The following is a 19,315-nucleotide window of genomic DNA, read 5'->3' as shown; positions in this document are numbered from 1 at the left end:
GGCAGGACAGTTGCCATGCTCCTGAGGAGTTTTGACAATAACAGACGGTGCCAAAAACTTTTGAGTCCACTAGCACGACCTGACACTTGACATCATTTTCAGTAGGTCTTAGTGTTACGCAATGAACTATAATTAGCAAAGCTTACTATGCTGAAACTAAGATTACTGGTACAGACTAATGTTTATTGGTTATTGCCTAATGAACCTTTGTATTTGCTGAACCCTTTTTTATTTAGAAATAACTGCCTTGCGATTGATTGGTATGTTTAATAAGACTCGGGCTGCAGACTTCTCGCAAAAGTCCCAAATGGTTGCATTGTTGTTCTGTAAGTGCACAGGGATGTTGTGCAGCAATACAAGCATGGATCTTGAGCCACTGATTTCAAGCATTTCTGACAAATATAGTATACTGTACTTAGTGATCAAGCTGATAGTACATGAAATTACTATAATAATTGATCATGCTTTAAACTTGTTGATCTTGGGTTAACATGGGCTTGAAGCTTGCTGAAGTGGTTTAGGCCACCAATTTTATCTTTGTGTGGAATAGAATATTAGCTACAAAAAAACACCCCATTTTAACACATTGCCATTGTCAATGTCATGATTATTACTTTCCATTCAAAAATAAGAGTTATTTTTGAAATTCATTTCATGACATTTAATATGAAGGTGTACTACTAGTAGGAGTGGTCACTTGTGTTAAGAATAAACAGGAAGGTCAGTAGATCCTTGTTAAAGATTTAACATTTGTTTAAGGGGTCCCTAGATTCATGTAGGATAGGGAAAACCCTCAACTTAACTTAAGGATCCCAGGTCCCCCTTTAGTTCAATCTCTGGTAAGAGAATAAGCTTGAATATTACCCATGAGTGTAGAATTATCATTTGTAATCAGTGTTAATAACGTTTTGGTATTTGCACATGTGCATTTTAGCAAATGTCAATACTGATTGGTCAATTGAAGTCATATGATGTCACAGTACTTCATTGTTGAGTAAAATATGATATGGCATCATCCATTGTTCATGATGCGATAAATTGTGAACAATAGGCTGTCTTCAGTGAGGTTTCTCTCTAGGATTGGCATGTCATCTTTCATTATTTTATTTTTTTCTCCATTAAAATGTCTGTTAATAATATATAGGCTTGGGACCTCCACTATGCTTTCACTCGCAAAAGATAATCATAATTCTCTGATTATGTACTAGACTACCACTGGTAGTGCCAGTCTTTGAGACACAACACTCTGGACCAGCTGCATTAATCAAGTGAAACACTCAAACAGGCTCAACTCGCTGTGCGGCATACAGTACACACTCCATCATGTCCGTCATCACCATGTCAGTGTCACTCTATGTAGGACTGGGGTGTCTAAGAATAGCATGTTTTCACCAAGATCTTCATGGACATTGAAAACAGTTGTGGCAATAGCCTCCAGGTCACAAACTGTTCCGGGGCAGTCAGGTAGCCTAGTGGTTAAAGTGTCCCTCATCACGCCGAAGACATGGGTTCGATTCCTGACATGGGTAAAATGTGTGAAGCCCATTTCTGGTGTTCCGCGCCGTGATATTGCTGGAATATTGCTAAAAGCGTCGTAAAACCATACTCACTCACTCACAAACTGGTCCAGTAATTATAGTCATTACAGCAATATAAACTAACAATTTTAGCCCACAAGTCCTTATAATGATAACATATAGCAAAATCCTTAAAAGGGCCCATTTTTACCAATCCTTAGGATACCTTAACTATTGGGCAGTTTGGCAAGGACTGTAGGACTAGTGCCAATTTTTATCACTGCATTATTTTAACAGTGAAACAGATTGACTTTACGTAATACATAGGGGATGAGTGCCAGTACTTATTAAGATATATAGAGGTTATCATGCAAGTGTGTTTGGGGATGGTAAATATCCTGAATTAGGAATAAACATCGTATTTAGCGAGCCTCGGGGACCTGGATACATGGTGTTTATTCCTAATACAGGATATTTACCATCCCCAAACACACAAGTGTGATAACCTCTTTATCATTTAATGTCATTCTTCAATTCTGTGCCCGAAAATCACTTTCCATATCTCACAAACATTACCTAAACATTGCATGTTTTCCTGGAATGTGCGCATTAATATATATTACGTCAGAGGGTAAGTGATGTGTCCATCGGACAGTGACAATATAGTTCCAACTGAAACCACTCTCTTATACAATGGTGTAACTACATATATGCAAAACAACAATTGCCTACACAAATTGTTTTTACTTGCCTTTCACCGCAATCCATCGGTCTGTCCGATAGAGTAACTGCCCTTTATCAAAAGGAAGCTACTCTAACCCGTAGTCTATGAAACGTCCTGTAACAACGTCACGAAGTGCAGTCAGATGTACACACAGCGACAAAATGAAACAAGGTAACAATTCAAACAGATTTCGACCAAATCCAAAGAAAGTGATCCCGCTTGGCTAGTGTCCTCATAAAATTGTTTTGCAATTTATGTTTCCAAAGTTGCCAAAACTTGTAAAATGCTTTAGCTACATCACAGTTAGACACTGATTTTCAGAACATTAGACTATTCTTTTGATAATGATAGGAATTTTCCCAGTAGTTTCTCCAGATTCCCGAAGGTTAATTCTGACAGCTGAGAAATCCACGCATTATATGATAAAAGTGTTTATGTTCCGATAGTGTACCACATGAGTACTGACACAAGTTCTGTATCTATCTTAAGCATTTTGCACGATTTCATATAAATTGTATGTAACGTTCGTGAAGTCGAGTGTTTGTTGTTCATGGCCAGTAAAGCTAAAATGACATTATGTACAAGTTTCACGAGACATGACGAGAGTTTCTCGCGCCTCTTCAAACTGTATACGTTACAGTACTTGATCAGTATGTCACTTGACAAATATTTGTATCTCTGGATTGTCTGGACCAGACACTCATACAGCCGACATATTGCTGAGTGAAGGGTTCAACATAGTAATTGGTCTTGCACATTTCTATGTATCATTGACCAACTCAACTTACTGAAGACTGCCAGTCCTTGCTGTATTTCGCAGCCAAAAAAATCAAAATTCTTTTGTAATTTATTAAAACTCTGCAACCAAATTTTGATGATTGGCACATACTTCTGCAAACTGTTAAGATTAGTTTGTGGGAATTTAGTACAGAAAACGAATAATAAACTCAAAGGGTAATTTTAGTTTGTTACCGTATATCCGTAATTCATTCAGAGCTCCAGATAAGCTTTTGGTGTTGTGGGTATTTTACCCATGCATTTTAAAATCATTGGGTATCAGTAATTCTATCTGCGTATTCAAATTTCTGTTACCCACTAGTTTTTACACATGTGGGTATTTAAGTTAAATATTAAAAAAACACTATTCATCTAGTCCCTGCAAACTGGTGTTGTGTGGGTCCGAGAGCTTTAGAGGACTCAAAAATACCACGATACTTCCACAAGAAAGTGTGATGGCAAACGTTTTTTTCAAAATGGGTTGCTGATTTGCTAATCGAATACGCAGGGTTACTTCACAATATTTTGATGATACGCACACGTTTTATTTTTGTAGCGTATCTGTAATGTTCGTTGCATATTTGATACGCTTGAATTATATTTTACAGTGTATTTCTGCATTTCTGATGCGTATTTTACGCAGATACGCAGCTTATCTAGAGCTTTGTCATTATAAGCATTTCGACTGTCAGACATCTTGGATCACGTCATGTGACCGCATCATGTTACTCGATAAATAACCAAAGTGTGCACTGTACATGTACTGTGTTTGTTCATCATACAGAACATAAATAAACACACTCATAAGAGTGTTGTCACAATATCATCAATGTTATCGAACAGTTTCAATATTTTTAACTTTTCAAGGCTAGAGTTCTCTGAGGTACAAGTCTATAAATCAAACCAGTCCCATTGGCGTTAAATCTCTGTTGAATTCAGTCATGTTGGTCAGAAGTTGAGAGTTTTAAAAAATCATCGACAAGCTCGGGGGAAACTGCTGCTGCACTCTCACTCACCATGGGTTGGTTAAGAACAGGGGCGGTCGGGTAGCCTAGTGGTTAAAGCGTTTGATCGTCACGCCGAAGACCCGGGTTTGATTCCTGACACGGTACAATGTGTGAAGCCCATTTATTGTGTCTCCTGCCGTGATATTGCTGGAATATTGCTGAAAGCGGTGTAAAACCATACTCACTCACTCACTCACTGGTTAAGAACATACATGTATGCCATGCCTCTTCTTAAATCTCTTAAATTTCCTTACGTACTTACTTTGGAGATTTAACGTGCGCTTTCCGACTGATGCGTATTTCGCACACGGGCCCGGCCAGGCCATTTAATGTGTTTCCGAAAGGGGCGAAAGTGGTGTGTGCAACCCAAGAGGGGGCTTTAGGGGTTGCTTATATAGAATTTGGGAATTTTGAGATTTGGAATAGATGCCGATGGGGTTGGGGAGGAGAACTAAGGGAGCTGGGTATGGAGGATGTTTGTTTGTTTGTGTGATTTTGATTTGGTAGGTTAACGTGTTAATAATCGTCGCATTTTATACACAGAATATATCCACTTCAAAGGCTGTAGCATAATCACTGTGTCACTGTTGTTAATTATGTGTGTAACTTGAGGACAAGTTGTCAACTCAATTGTTTTGATAGCCAGATTGGTGACACATGAGCAACTCAGATTAACAGTTTGTAATAAACTTAAACATTATCGTTGACGGAGTACACATGGGACCACAAAGTGTGTTCGCTATATCCGTTATTTCGTTAAAAGCATGTTTGTTTTAAACGTAGTTTACTGTAGTTTTGCACCTGAAGATCACTAGATTTAGACATGCACTTTCAGTAAGCAATAATACAAAAATCAACTTCATATTAAGACGAAGTTTGAACAAATTCAAACAAAGTTTCACGTTTAATACAATCTTTCAGGACCTGTGAAGATCTGGGTTAGAATAAGTCTTCAGCAACCCATATTTGTGTAAAGAGGTCAGGATCACTTGCTGGGATGATGCATGTCATCGTATACCAATTGCATAGATCGATGCTTATGATATCAATCACTGGATTGTCTGGTTGATTATTTATAGAACACCGTCATATAGTAGAATATTGCTGACTGCTGCGTTAAACAAGAAACAAACAAACACACAATACAAGCTTTCGACTCGCGTTAGAATTCTGCAGTGTGTTTGGCAACAATTGTGATTTTCTGCAGGATCGGTACATTTCTGCATTGAGTGGTCATTTCTACCAAATAGTCCACAACCGCAGAATACAGCAGGGACTGGTCTGCTGATCAGATACTTGATGTTGCCTGCACTCCCACTCCCGACCCTCCGCAGGTAGAGTTGCTTGTATTTGTTGTCAGAAACTTGACAGTTCCCATACCTAACCATGCTGTACATCTTTGTTTTCCTTTCCAGGGCCCATATTTTGAGTGAGGTTCAGTCCAGCTCAGCCTCCAAGCTATCAACATCTAGATCAGTATTAGTGTTAGGTGAGTACTCAGTCATGCTGGGAGTACGTTCCGCAATATTCTCATTATTTATGTTCACCAATTTTGCTTTATCAGTTGTTAATATTAAATTTGGCGATTTTGTGTGTGAACACATTTTGAAGTGTATTTTGAAGTGTATTCTCATGATCAAGTTCGTCAACAATAATAACTTCACAGACTGCTTATTTAATTGTTGACACTAAATCACTGTAGACAACAATACAAAAGGATCAGTGACCTTGTCCATGACAATGAAGCAACACAAGCCCCACCCATTCTATTATCATCCAATCAGGAAACAGCAGTTTGTTAGTAGGCGAGTCCACAGAATCACTTCTCATCTACTTGATATCTGTTTATTCGCTAGACTTCTATATCCAGGTTTGTTATTAACATGTTCCACTGTATATTCAAAAGTATGTATGCATTTTATGCTTTGATGTAGGATACAATTTTGATAATCTTTACGGTGTTCCCGCTGGCTTTTGATACTGCCAGTCTCAGAGGACTGACAGGTCTAAAAATTTCAAGACATGAAATAGTAAACATGGTAAGTCTTTTGAGTTCCAACCCTGATCATGGTCATGAAATTAAATTGTAACTTAACATGTTTAGTGTAAACAGGGTTAAGAAGCCTGATTTCACTTGCTTGTTTGCTGCAGGTGAGAATGACTCTGGCAAGACCACGTTGATAGCCAATCTTCAGGGTGTGGAAGAACCCAAGAAAGGCTCCGGCCTGGAGTACTATTACATTGATGTCAAAGATGAATATAGAGATGGTAGGTCTCATCATCACAATGTTGACCCGTGGGAAACCCTGAACATCCATACAGTGATAAGTCCATGCTGCTCTGGACTTAAACTCACTGTCTCTAACACAGAGATGTTCTCAGGGGTCATTGTTTGGGCAGAGGTATATGTTAAAAGTCTGGGGAAAATTCAGAAATTGAAAATTTCCTTTTCATGTTGATATGATTAATCATTTGGCATTATGGGTCATGTTTTACCTTTCACGGCTGACTATGTTAAACAGATAACTGGACCGATACAGAGGTAATGGGGAGTTTTACAATACAGCACTGAATATAGACCTATAATACTAGGGCCGGGACAATACACCAACTGAGCGATACGATATGTATCACGATACCTTGTTCACGATCCGATACATATCACAATACTTGTATGTGCTCTTATCTGTGGGGGACAGTCGGGTAGCCTAGTGGTTAAAGCGTTCGCTCGTCACGCCGAAGATCCAGGTTCGATTCCCGACATGGGTACATATGGTATGAATCAATATTTTTACTAAATGTGCAACTGTGATCGATACTTGTATCGGGAAGTAAAATCTTGCGATCCACCAATGTATCGTTACATTGTCCCACCACTATAAAATACCTCTTGGGACAGAACAACCATTTTTCCTGACATCGCTTCTGACATGAGTCCATGCAACCTGGTAACACTATGGCACTACAGAAGACAATAGGTTACTTACCTCTTAAAATTCTTCTTGAAGTAATCACATTAAAATCAAATTTTTTTTTCTAAATATACAATGCCATATTTGATGCCATATTCAAGTTCCGACAATGTCATGTGATGCCTCTCTTAGTCAAGTTCTGCCAGTTTTATGTGGTGCCTCTCTTAGTCAAGTTCTGCCAGTTTTATGTGGTGCCTCTCTTAGTCAAGTTCTGACAATGTCATGTGGTGCCCCTCTCAGTCAAGTTCTGACAAGGTCATGTGGTGCCCCTCTCAGTCAAGTTCTGACAATGTCATGTGATGCCTCTCTCAGTCAAGTTCTGACAGTGTCATGTGGTGCCTGTCTCAGTCAAGTTCTGACAATGTCATGTGGTGCCTCTCTCAGTCAAGTTCTGACAATGTCATGTGGTGCCTGTCTCAGGCACGTTCTAACAATGTCATGTGGTGCCTCTCTCAGTCAAGTTCTGACAATGTCATGTGGTGCCCCTCTCAGTCAAGTTCTAACAGTGTCATGTGATGCCTCTCTCAGTCAAGTTCTGACAATGTCATGTGGTGCCTCTCTCAGTCAAGTTCTGACAATGTCATGTGGTGCCTGTCTCAGTCAAGTTCTGACAATGTCATGTGGTGCCTCTCTCAGTCAAGTTCTGACAATGCCATGTGGTGCCTCTCTCAGTCAAGTTCTGACAATGTCATGTGGTGCCTCTCTCAGTCAAGTTCTGACAATGTCATGTGGTGCCTGTCTCAGGCACGTTCTAACAATGTCATGTGGTGCCTGTCTCAGGCACGTTCTAACAATGTCATGTGGTGCCCCTCTCAGTCAAGTTCTAACAGTGTCATGTGATGCCTCTCTCAGTCAAGTTCTGACAATGTCATGTGGTGCCTCTCTCAGTCAAGTTCTGACAATGTCATGTGGTGCCTCTCTCAGTCAAGTTCTGACAATGTCATGTGGTGCCTGTCTCAGGCACGTTCTAACAATGTCATGTGGTGCCTGTCTCAGGCACGTTCTAACAATGTCATGTGGTGCCTCTCTCAGTCAAGTTCTGACAATGTCTGTGGTAAGGCCCTACCTTGACCTACAAAACTAGGGGTCCAGGGGACACCCAATTACTTATTTCATTGGGCCTTACAGGACATATGAGGGTCCTGTTAAGTAATAAAATCATGTCTTTACTGTTCTATAAGATCTAATAATTAATTTAATATACAGGAAGTTTATATTTCTTGTCAAGAATTTGGTACAATGAACATTATTGTGCATCCCTCAGGATACAAATATATTTTCTTCTGTGTCCATTCTATACATTTGTGCGTACTGCTTAAAACCCCGTATCTCACATCTCCCCTTCCCATTACATCATGTACAAGGCCCAATAAATTAGGGTAATTACAAAGATAAATTCTGTTCTAACATATTCAAAGAGTAAACTTGGTCTCAGAACAGATCGGCTGTCATTTTTTCGCATTACATATGTAGCGTTGTCATTGGGATTGAATACTCCTGTTGACAAACTACAGACATACAAGCAGGGATTTATCTAGACCTGCTCAGAGGACAATATTCTGCCCCAATTCTACAGCAAATGTCATTAAGAGTTCCCAAAATAAAATTAAAATTTTCCAAAATTGATGTTGATATATAAGAAAATAACTAATATTATGACTTTGTAGAAATAACCTGTATTATTCTGATAACAGGATGAACAAAAATGAAGAGCTTGTAATGCTTAGTAATATATTATCATGATTATTGCATTGAATGCAATCTAAGAATACAATGTTTAAATAGGCCTACCTCTCAATTTAACAAAATAAGAACTTTAAGACATTTTTTAACAGAATAAAAGTTTGTTTCCTTATTTGCCAGCCAGGGACACTTATCCTGGATAAATCCCTGCTCCAGTTATTGAAGGGGAGAAATAAAAAGGAACTTGCTTGTCACTCAAAAATGCTAGCTATATGTGACGACATGGTTTCTGTAGGTCTATAGCCCTACCATGATATGGCTGGACGTTGTGTAACTGACTCATTTACTCCTGCACACATTACAGAACAAGCCAGGCTGAACGTGTGGTGCCTGGATGGAGACCCAAGCCACACCGGACTCCTGAAGTACGCCCTGACGGAGCAGAACTTCTCCGACACGCTGGTGTTGCTGGTGGCCAGTATGACACACCCCTGGTCTCTCATGGAGGCCCTGGAGAAGTGGGTCTCCATCCTGCGAGAACACATCGACAGACTGAAGATACCCTCAGAGAAGATGAGGGACTATGAACAAAGCTGTGAGTATATCCTCTTCGCAGGGTGTAGAGGTGGGGTGGAGGGACTGTTTAGAGGTGGGGTGAAGGCCTCGGCAGGGTGTTGAGGTGGGGTGTATGGACTGTGTAAAGGTGGGGTGGAGGAACTGCAGGGTGTAGAGGTGAGGTGGAGGACTGCAGGGTGTAGAGGTGGGGTGGAGGACTGCAGGGTGTAGAGGTGGGGTGGAGGACTGCAGGGTGTAGAAGTGGGGTGGGGGACTGCAGGGTGTAGAGGTGGGGTGGAGGACTGCAGGGTGTAGAGGTGGGGTGGAGGACTGCAGGGTGTAGAAGTGGGGTGGGGGACTGCAGGGTGTAGAGGTGGGGTGGAGGACTGCAGGGTGTAGAGGTGGGGTGGAGGAACTGCAGGGTGTAGAAGTGAGGTGGGGGACTGCAGGGTGTAGAGGTGGGGTGGAGGACTGCAGGGTGTAGAGGTGGGGTGGAGGACGGTGTAGGGTGTAGAGGTGGGGTGGAGGACGGTGTAGGGTGTAGAGGTGGGGTGGAGGACTGCAGGGTGTAGAAGTGGGGTGGGGGACTGCAGGGTGTAGAGGTGGGGTGGAGGACTGCAGGGTGTAGAGGTGGGGTGGAGGCCTGTGTAGGGTGTAGAGGTGGGGTGTAGGGACGGTGTAGAGGTGGGGTGGAGGACTGTGTAGAGGTGGGGTGAAGGGGTGGGGTGGAGGACTGTGCAGGGTGTAGAAGTGGGGTGGAGGACTGTGCAGGGTGTAGAGGTGGGGTGGAGGACTGTGCAGGGTGTAGAGGTGGGGTGGAGGACGGTGTAGGGTGTAGAGGTGGGGTGGAGGACGGTGTAGAGGTTGGGTGGAGGACTGTGCAGGGTGTAGAGGTGGGGTGGAGGACTGTGCAGGGTGTAGAGGTGGGGTGGAGGACTGTGTAGGGTGTAGAGGTGGGGTGGAGGACGGTGTAGAGGTGGGGTGGAGGACTGTGCAGGGTGTAGAGGTGGGGTGGAGGACGGTGTAGAGGTGGAGTGGAGGACTGTGCAGGGTGTAGAGGTGGGGTGGAGGACTGTGTAGGGTGTAGAGGTGGGGTGGAGGACGGTGTAGAGGTGGGGTGGAGGACTGTGTAGGGTGTAGAGGTGGGGTGGAGGACGGTGTAGGGTGTAGAGGTGGGGTGGAGGACGGTGTAGAGGTGGGGTGGAGGACTGCAGAGTGTAGAGGTGGGGTGGAGGACTGTGCAGGGTGTAGAGGTGGGGTGGAGGACTGTGCAGGGTGTAGAGGTGGGGTGTAGGGACGGTGTAGAGGTGGGGTGGAGGACTGTGTAGAGGTGGGGTAGAGGTGGGGTGAAGGGGTGGGGTGGAGGACTGTGCAGGGTGTAGAAGTGGGGTGGAGGACTGTGCAGGGTGTAGAAGTGGGGTGGAGGACTGTGCAGGGTGTAGAGGTGGGGTGGAGGACGGTGTAGGGTGTAGAGGTGGGGTGGAGGACGGTGTAGAGGTTGGGTGGAGGACTGTGCAGGGTGTAGAGGTGGGGTGGAGGACTGTGCAGGGTGTAGAGGTGGGGTGGAGGACTGTGTAGGGTGTAGAGGTGGGGTGGAGGACGGTGTAGAGGTGGGGTGGAGGACTGTGCAGGGTGTAGAGGTGGGGTGGAGGACGGTGTAGAGGTGGGGTGGAGGACTGTGCAGGGTGTAGAGGTGGGGTGGAGGACTGTGTAGGGTGTAGAGGTGGGGTGGAGGACGGTGTAGAGGTGGGGTGGAGGACTGTGTAGGGTGTAGAGGTGGGGTGGAGGACGGTGTAGGGTGTAGAGGTGGGGTGGAGGACGGTGTAGAGGTGGGGTGGAGGACTGCAGAGTGTAGAGGTGGGGTGGAGGACTGTGCAGGGTGTAGAGGTGGGGTGGAGGACTGTGCAGGGTGTAGAGGTGGGGTGGAGGACTGTGCAGGGTGTAGAGGCCTGTGTAGGGTGTAGAGGTGGGGTGGAGGACGGTGTAGAGGTGGGGTGGAGGACTGTGCAGGGTGTAGAGGTGGGGTGGAGGCCTGTGCAGGGTGTAGAGGTGGGGTGGAGGACTGTGCAGGGTGTAGAGGTGGGGTGGAGGACTGTGCAGGGTGTAGAGGTGGGGTGGAGGACTGTGCAGGGTGTAGAGGTGGGGTGGACTGTGCAGGGTGTAGAGGTGGGGTGGAGGACTGTGCAGGGTGTAGAGGTGGGGTGGAGGCCTGTGCAGGGTGTAGAGGTGGGGTGGAGGGTGTAGAGGTGGGGTGTAGGACTGTGCAGGGTGTAGAGGTGGGGTGGAGGACTGTGCAGGGTGTAGAGGTGGGGTGGAGGACTTTAGTTTTTGACATTATGACTGGAGTACAAATAATGAATATGTTATCAACCGTTGAATGATCACATCAACCACCTGCTTCTGCTTCACTTATGAGTTCATTTAATTCCTTCCAATTCTTACCTATAACCTAAAGATAGCTGTAAACTGTGACATATTAGGAAATTCACGTTAAGCACAAATTCTGTTAAACAATATGTCTAAATAATATGAATAAGGTAAATACAAGTCACATTTTTTGTAATACTTAGCATGTATCCCATCCACAACCTGGTGGTTTACTGGATTTTAAGAAAGAATTAGACCCTTTTTTTGTTACACTCAGTAAAACAATGATTACAGCAATAGAAACTAACCATGGTAACAGTTGTAGTCCTTAACTATTGGGCATTTTGGCAAGGACTATGGGACTAGTGCCAATTTCTAATGATGGATTATGAACAAAACTAATATCTTCTTCATCTTCATCTTCATCTTCAAAATTTCTGCGTCAACCTGCATCTACCTGTCGCTTTAAAATTCCATAAAATAATTAGACCATATGCCAATACAAATACCAGACTTTGAACCTCCACCATGTCCCCACTATCATCATGGTAATAATGATTTCATTTTGTTTAATTGCCTTCTGACATGTATGTTTGATCATGTTGATATAACATAATTGACAGAAAATCTTCTTCCAATTCAAGTGTTCAGAAATATCAGTCGATCAGCATTTCTTCAATACATTCAACAAGTGGTATTTCTTCTGCTAAGCTGGCTGACAATTGTTATCAATCCACCTAGCTGGAATATTGCTGAGTGGGGCGTTAAACAACAAATAAACAAACAAACCTAGATGTACCCTCATTTGACAAAGCTACTTTAAGGTTACAACCTGCATAGTAAGTCCTCCAGTTTATCTACAGTACCCACACAATCTATGTATGACAGAATAATATTAACTTCAATCTTAGAATAAAAGTTTCACAGACACTCCTGGCTGAGGAAAGTCCTATCTGTTTGATATCCCGCTCTGATGCAGTGTGAACATGAGTCTAAACTGTATTTCCCTTTGTGGTTGGTAAATAGAGTTCTCAGTGTTATTGTGTGTAATCTTGTCAATGTATGAAATGAAAATAGCGGTCACCTTGACCTACGTTTGACCTTTGCTCTTGTGCACTATCCATACTCAATTTAACAAAAAAAAAGCCGTATTAGACTTTAAATGCATTGATCAGCGGAAATATGATTTGAAGCTACTGTTGCACCAGAAATGAAATAGTTTGACGTATTTTTTGTCATCATAATTACCTATTGGGGAAACATATAAAAGTTAACTCTGCCTGCCTGTTGAGTAAAGAGGACTCCTGTTCAGACTGGGTTCAGACTAGGGCTGGGATGATACACAAATTGTGTGATGCGATATGTATCACGATGCATTGCTCACGTTCCAATATAGCGATACCTTGCTCACAGTCCAATGCGTAGCATGACACCTTGCATGTGCTCTTATCTGTGCTGTGGAAGCCATCTTTTTCATTGACCGGATGGGCAAAATCCTGGCACACTGACGATTGCCAGGAAATATTTATGTTTTCACTACTAAATTTTCACATTTATTAACGCAAACATTAAAGGTAGAAATATTTATTTACTTTTTTGCTTCGTGTGTGACCATGGTCACTGTGATCGATACTTGTATCAATAGGTAAAAGTTTGCGATGCGTCTAGGTATCGTCCCACTAGTTCAGGCCAACAACAAAGTAGCAATGTTTCTGGTGGGGCTACATCTGAGCTGTACTTTCTGTTTAAGCATCTTTAAAGTTTGATAGGAACCCATGAAGATCCGGGGTAGAATAGGCCTTCAGCAACACATGCTTGCCGTAAGAGGTGACTATGCTTGTCGTAAGAGGCGACTAACGGGATTGGGTGGTCAGGCTCTCTGACTTGGTTGATGTATGTCATCGCATCCCAGTTGTGTAGATTGATGCTCATGGTGTCAATCACTTGATTGTTTGGTTCAGACTATTCGATTCTTTACAGACCGACATCATATATCTGGATTATTGCTGAGTGCGGCGTTAAACAACAACAACAACAAAAAGTTAAAATGGGGGAGGATATGTGTAGTGAGTGCAATAGTACTCAAGTTTGCTGAATATGGTTGGGTTGAGTTGTTGATGTGTTGCTCCTTCACCCCCTCAACACGACAATTATTGAGTTGTCATGAGTGGTACTGTGTCCAGTTACAGCCCTAGTAGTTTCACAGTATTCTGTTACCTATGACTCATTAGAGATCTCACAGAAAGGCCAGGCTGTTACTCCATGAAAACCTCCATCTTACACTGACTGCTCGACTTGATGGACTCACACTTCATTAGATTTAATTGTGACATTATCAGCTGATTTGGTGTGATATTGGTTTTATTCCTGAAACTCCGACAAATTAGCAGCTGATCATTGAGTTTGCATCACATAAGCAGTGAAACGTAGAGGAAGTGCTTTGGCTGTGTCACGTATTCCAGTAGCAAGTATTGACTTTGTAGAATGAATCACAATAGTTTTGTGAGTATACTTGGTTATAAAGTGGTATTGATTTGTATTGACGAGTCGGGCCAGGCGTGCGAGGCTTCGACACGTAACAGGTGCTAACTGCTGTATACACCTATTAGGATATGATCTTATTGATTTAGTTGCCAGTTGAACATGTCGCATTTCAGTGAAAATACAATCATTGAAGGATTGTACTATGTCTACTGAAGCAATATTCATTATGTTACATCTTCAGCATGTTCAGTAGAGACCTGTCCAGTACAGTCAAAAACTATGTCACCTTGGTATGTGCAGAAATATGTCCAATATGAATCTGCGTCTTTAGCCACCAGTCCAAAGCCTGAGATTTTTCATCTTCCCGAGGCAAGAAAGTTAACTGATTATAAAAAGTCCGGTTTCCACTCTTGCCGAACTAGGCTGGTATTATGGAGTTACATTTTGGCTGGACTAACGAGACTATGTATAGTCCAATCACAATCACCCACCGAAATCGAAATCCGGTTCGTAAACTGTCGTGCAGATTTCGGTCGATTGCTGGATTTGCAAAGCATGTGCACCGCCAACTCGTTGTCAGCAGATATTTTCCGAATCTTTTCATGTTTTTAATCAAGTTGCTGACGTGATTTGATGCATTTCGCGATGTAAGACCCGTTTTATCACAATATAGATCTTGATTATTGACCAGATCGTACTGTGTGGGCGCCACCATTTTGTGTGAAGCAAACGCAAGTGATAGAGAGGTAGAATCTGATTGGTCCATAGGAGAGGCTTAGAGGGGACATAGCTGGTAATAGCCACTGGTGGCGCTACGATCGAGCCAAGTAATTCCAGCCTAGTTCGGCAAGGGTGGAAACTGGACTTTTAAAGTCAGTTAACTCTCTTGCCTCAGGAAGATGGAGATTTTTTGGTTGAGTAAGCTCAGCTAATAGTCCATATAATAACACTAAAATCAATTGCAAATTATGCAAAGACCCATGTTCAGACTATTAGACCCAAAAACTTTTGGCACAGGCTGCAATACAATCAGGAACAGTGTCACCTTGGTATGTGTAGAGATCTGTTCAGTAAAATCAGGAACAGTGTCACAGTGACAGCTGGAGTATTGCTCAGTGCAGCATTATTCAACAAGCAAATATCAAACAAATCATATTTGGTGTCTGAAAATATTGATGGGACTTGAAGACGATTAAGTGATTTTCTGCCTTTACCATGGTTACATTTTATGACATGTGAATGGCCTGTTTGGGACATTTTGGGCTTTATAATTTTATATTACTTGAGCATGTTGAGATTTAATACAAAATGTCATTTGATGTAAATATGGAATAAACAATTTTTAAAAAGAATATGTAAAAAAAATAGTAGTAAGTTTATTAAGTTGCAGGGTTCACTCCAGGAATTTTCTGACAAGGGCCCTTTATGTGAAAATTTCATATATTCTAGACTTACACCCACACTTGCCCTTACAGCACAATGTTGAAATGCCCCGTTGTATTTAAAAATGTGGGCCTTTTTTCAAACAGGGGCTAAAAGCACAAGGCCCCATACTAGAGTTATCCCTGGAGTTGTAACAGTGTCTCACAAGGTGTGTTTTGTTTCAGTGGTTCGGTTCTTCCAGGAGTACAGCGCCCCGGAGGAGGGTCATTCCACATCAGCCCCACACCGGGGGGACAGCAACCCCCTCCACCCCTCCGCCTCCGCCACAGACGAGGAGAAGGTCCTCCTTCCACTCGGGGAAAGCACGCTGTCACAGAACCTAGGAATTCCAATAGTAGTAGTTATAACTAAGGTAAGAGCTATCACGGAACCTAGGAATTCCAATAGTAGTCGTTGTAACTAAGGTAAGAGCTATTGCAGAACCTAGGAATTCCAATAGTAGTAGTTATAACTAAGGTAAGAGCTATCGCAGAACCTAGGAATTACAATAGTAGTAGTTATAACTAAGGTAAGAGCTATTGCAGAACCTAGGAATTCCAATCGTATTAGTTGTAACTAAGGTAAGAGCTATCGCAGAACCTAGGAATTCATATAGTAGTAGTTACAACTAAGGTAAGAGCTATCACAGAACCTAGGAATTCCAATAGCAACCGTTGTAACTAAGGTAAGAGCTATCACAGAACCTAGGTAAGAGCTATCACAGAACCTAGGAATTCCAATAGTAGTAGTTATAACTAAAGTAAGAGCTATCACGGAACCTAGGAATTCCAATAGTAGTAGTTATAACTAAGGTAAGAGCTATCGCAGAACCTAGGAATTCATATAGTAGTAGTTACAACTAAGGTAAGAGCTATCACAGAACCTACAAATTTTAGATTGTAGACTGCTAAATTAGAAATGCATGTATTATATTGTCAGAAAATATTTGTTAAAGGGGCCCCTTTAAGTAGTCTTCAGCAGGCAATCTTGATTTTTCACTGTCAGATTTATTTGGCCATTTCTGTAAACTTTCTAAATAAATTCGCATTTCAGAGTGACGCAATCTCAACATTGGAAAAGGAACATGACTTCCGAGAAGAACATTTCGATTTCATTCAACAGCATATTAGGAAGTTCTGTCTAAGTTGTATCCTTTTGAAGTTGAACAAGACTTAATGGAATAGTCCCGGTACAAACATACTGGTTGAATCATCTGACAAGTACGTGACATTTAAGGTAAAGGCAGAGATAAACTAGTGGCTTTGGTAAAATAACTAGATTTTGGGAGAAAACAACTAGTCTCTCTGGATTTTCACTTGTCTCGGACGAACGGGCTAGGATAGAAATAGTGGTTGAATAGCGATGTGAGTTCAGGGATTGAAATAATGGTTAAATAGCGATGTGAGTTTGGGGGGGATGGAAATGGTAGTTGAATAGAGATGTGAGTTCAGGGAAAGACATAGTGATTGAATAGCGATGTGAGTTCAGGGAGGATGGAAATAGTGGATGAATAGCGATGTGAGTTCAGGGATGGAAATAGTGGATGAATAGCGATGTGAGTGGTGAGGGGGGGATAGAAATAGTGGATGAATAGCGATGTGAGTTGAGGGAGGATGGAAATAGTGGTTGAATAGCGATGTGAGTTCAGGGATGGAAATAGTGGTTGAATAGCGATGTGAGTTGAGGGAGGATAGAAATAGTGGATGAATAGCGATGTGAGTTCAGGGATGGAAATAGTGGATGAATAGCGATGTGAGTGTGTGTGTGGTGGGGGGGGGATAGAAATAGTGGATGAATAGCGATGTGAGTTGAGGGAGGATGGAAATAGTGGTTGAATAGCGATGTGAGTTCAGGGAGGATGGAAATAGTGGATGAATAGCGATGTGAGTTCAGGGAGGATGGAAATAGTGGATGAATAGCGATGTGAGTTCAGGGAGGATGGAAATAGTGGTTGAATAGCGATGTGAGTTCAGGGAGGATGGAAATAGTGGTTGAATAGCGATGTGAGTTTAGTAGCGATATGAGTTCAGGGAGGATGGAAATAGTGGATGAATAGCGATGTGAGTTCAGGGATGGAAATAGTGGTTGAATAGCGATGTGAGTTTAGGGAGGATGGAAATAGTGGATGAATAGCGATGTGAGTTCAGGGATGGAAATAGTGGATGAATAGCGATGTGAGTTCAGGGAGGATGGAAATAGTGGATGAATAGCGATGTGAGTTCAGGGATAGAAATAGTGGATGAATAGCAATGTGAGTTCAGGGAGGATGGAAATAGTGGATGAATAGCGATGTGAGTTCAGGCATGGAAATAGTGGATGAATAGCGATGTGAGTTCAGGGATGAAAATAGTGGATGAATAGCGATGTGAGTTCAGGGAGGATGGAAATAGTGGATGAATAGCGATGTGAGTTCAGGGATGGAAATAGTGGTTGAATAGCAATGTGAGTTCAGGGAGGATGGAAATAGTGGATGAATAGCGATGTGAGTTCAGGGATGGAAATAGTGGTTGAATAGCAATGTGAGTTCAGGGATGGAAATAGTGGATGAATAGCGATGTGAGTTCAGGGATGGAAATAGTGGTTGAATAGCAATGTGAGTTCAGGGATGGAAATAGTGGATGAATAGCGATGTGAGTTCAGGGATGGAAATAGTGGTTGAATAGCAATGTGAGTTCAGGGATGGAAATAGTGGTTGAATAGCGATGTGAGTTCAGGGATGGAAATAGTGGTTGAATAGCAATGTGAGTTCAGGGATGGAAAGTAGCAGTACACTCCTTGTCCGAGCCTGTTGCTCAGTTTTAGGTTGAGTGCAGTCTGAATGAGGGTGAGTGGAATGTTGGCTGAGGTAATTGTCTTGTTCGGGGTAGTAGACTCCCAAGGTCACGGGGCGGTCCGGTAGCCTAGTACTTAAAGCGGTCACTCGTCAGGCTGAAGACCTGATTCGGTACAATGTATGAAGCCCATTTCTGATGCCCCCTGCCGTGATATTTCTGGAATATTGCTAAAAGTGGCGTAAAACCATATTCACTCACTCATTCACTTAAGGTCACACTCACTTGTAATAAGTCTGTATGACTGTATGAGGTTCCTGATTGATATTGCTGATATCATTTATTATTTGAAACTTGATTGTGATTTGATACTTCAAATTGACCAATCAAATTCAGTATTCTCCATAGTCAGGGTAAAGCATTTGTCATTGTACTGTTTGATCGTCAGAAACTGGTAAGCTTTCGACATCTTTTACTTACACTAACATATGTATCTACTCCCAAAATAAGGTTCTCAGCTTTTGCATAGAATCCTTAACGTTTGACAGATGGTGCATCGTTGTTATACTCATCAGTGAAGGAAGACCGGAACTGTGAATTATTGTACAAATATTTAGTACACAGAGTATATGGATTCCCCTTCACATCTCAAGCCTATGTAGTGGAGAAGGACAGTGTCTTTGTGTAAGTATTGTAGGTTTTCAGTATATGGTGGAGGGGTTAAAGCGTTCCCTCGTCACGCTGAAGACCCGGGTTCGATTCCCGACATGGGTAAAATGTGTGAAGCCCATTTCTGGTGTCCCCCACCGTGATATTGCTGGAATATTGCTAAAGGCGGTGTAAAACCATATTCACTCACTCACTGAGTATATGCTGTTATAGGTAGTGGCATATGTTTGCTTTTGGCTTTGTACAAGCTGGACTCCCAGACCAGACTTGGTCCCCAGCCACCTATGCAGGTTGGAAGAGGCAATTTGTTGGATTGGTGGTCAGGCTTGGTGACTTGGACTCGTCCCAGCCCTAATTGAAAACCTCA

At 42.5% G+C, this 19,315-nt stretch overlaps 1 protein-coding gene across 2 annotated transcripts in view; it reads left to right on the top strand.

The window, feature by feature from the left end:
- Positions 1 to 19,315, top strand: part of LOC139453988 (cytoplasmic dynein 1 light intermediate chain 2-like) — a 32,184-nt gene that overhangs the window by 948 nt on the left and 11,921 nt on the right. For both annotated transcript variants that reach the window (XM_071235460.1, XM_071235461.1), the window contains exons 2-7: positions 5,441 to 5,514; positions 6,177 to 6,293; positions 9,045 to 9,275; positions 15,694 to 15,881; positions 16,562 to 16,655; positions 18,828 to 18,963. In XM_071235460.1, the coding sequence (XP_071091561.1) occupies positions 5,441 to 5,514; positions 6,177 to 6,293; positions 9,045 to 9,275; positions 15,694 to 15,881; positions 16,562 to 16,655; positions 18,828 to 18,963 (840 nt within the window). The remainder of the gene's footprint in view (positions 1 to 5,440; positions 5,515 to 6,176; positions 6,294 to 9,044; positions 9,276 to 15,693; positions 15,882 to 16,561; positions 16,656 to 18,827; positions 18,964 to 19,315) is intronic.

This window comes from Haliotis cracherodii, unplaced genomic scaffold, assembly GCF_022045235.1.
Source record: "Haliotis cracherodii isolate W230 unplaced genomic scaffold, xgHalCrac1.p SCAF_10, whole genome shotgun sequence".
NCBI classification, from domain to species: Eukaryota; Metazoa; Mollusca; class Gastropoda; order Lepetellida; family Haliotidae; genus Haliotis; species Haliotis cracherodii.
Note: the sequence above shows the minus strand (reverse complement) of the source record. Positions and strands in the feature narration are given on the sequence as shown.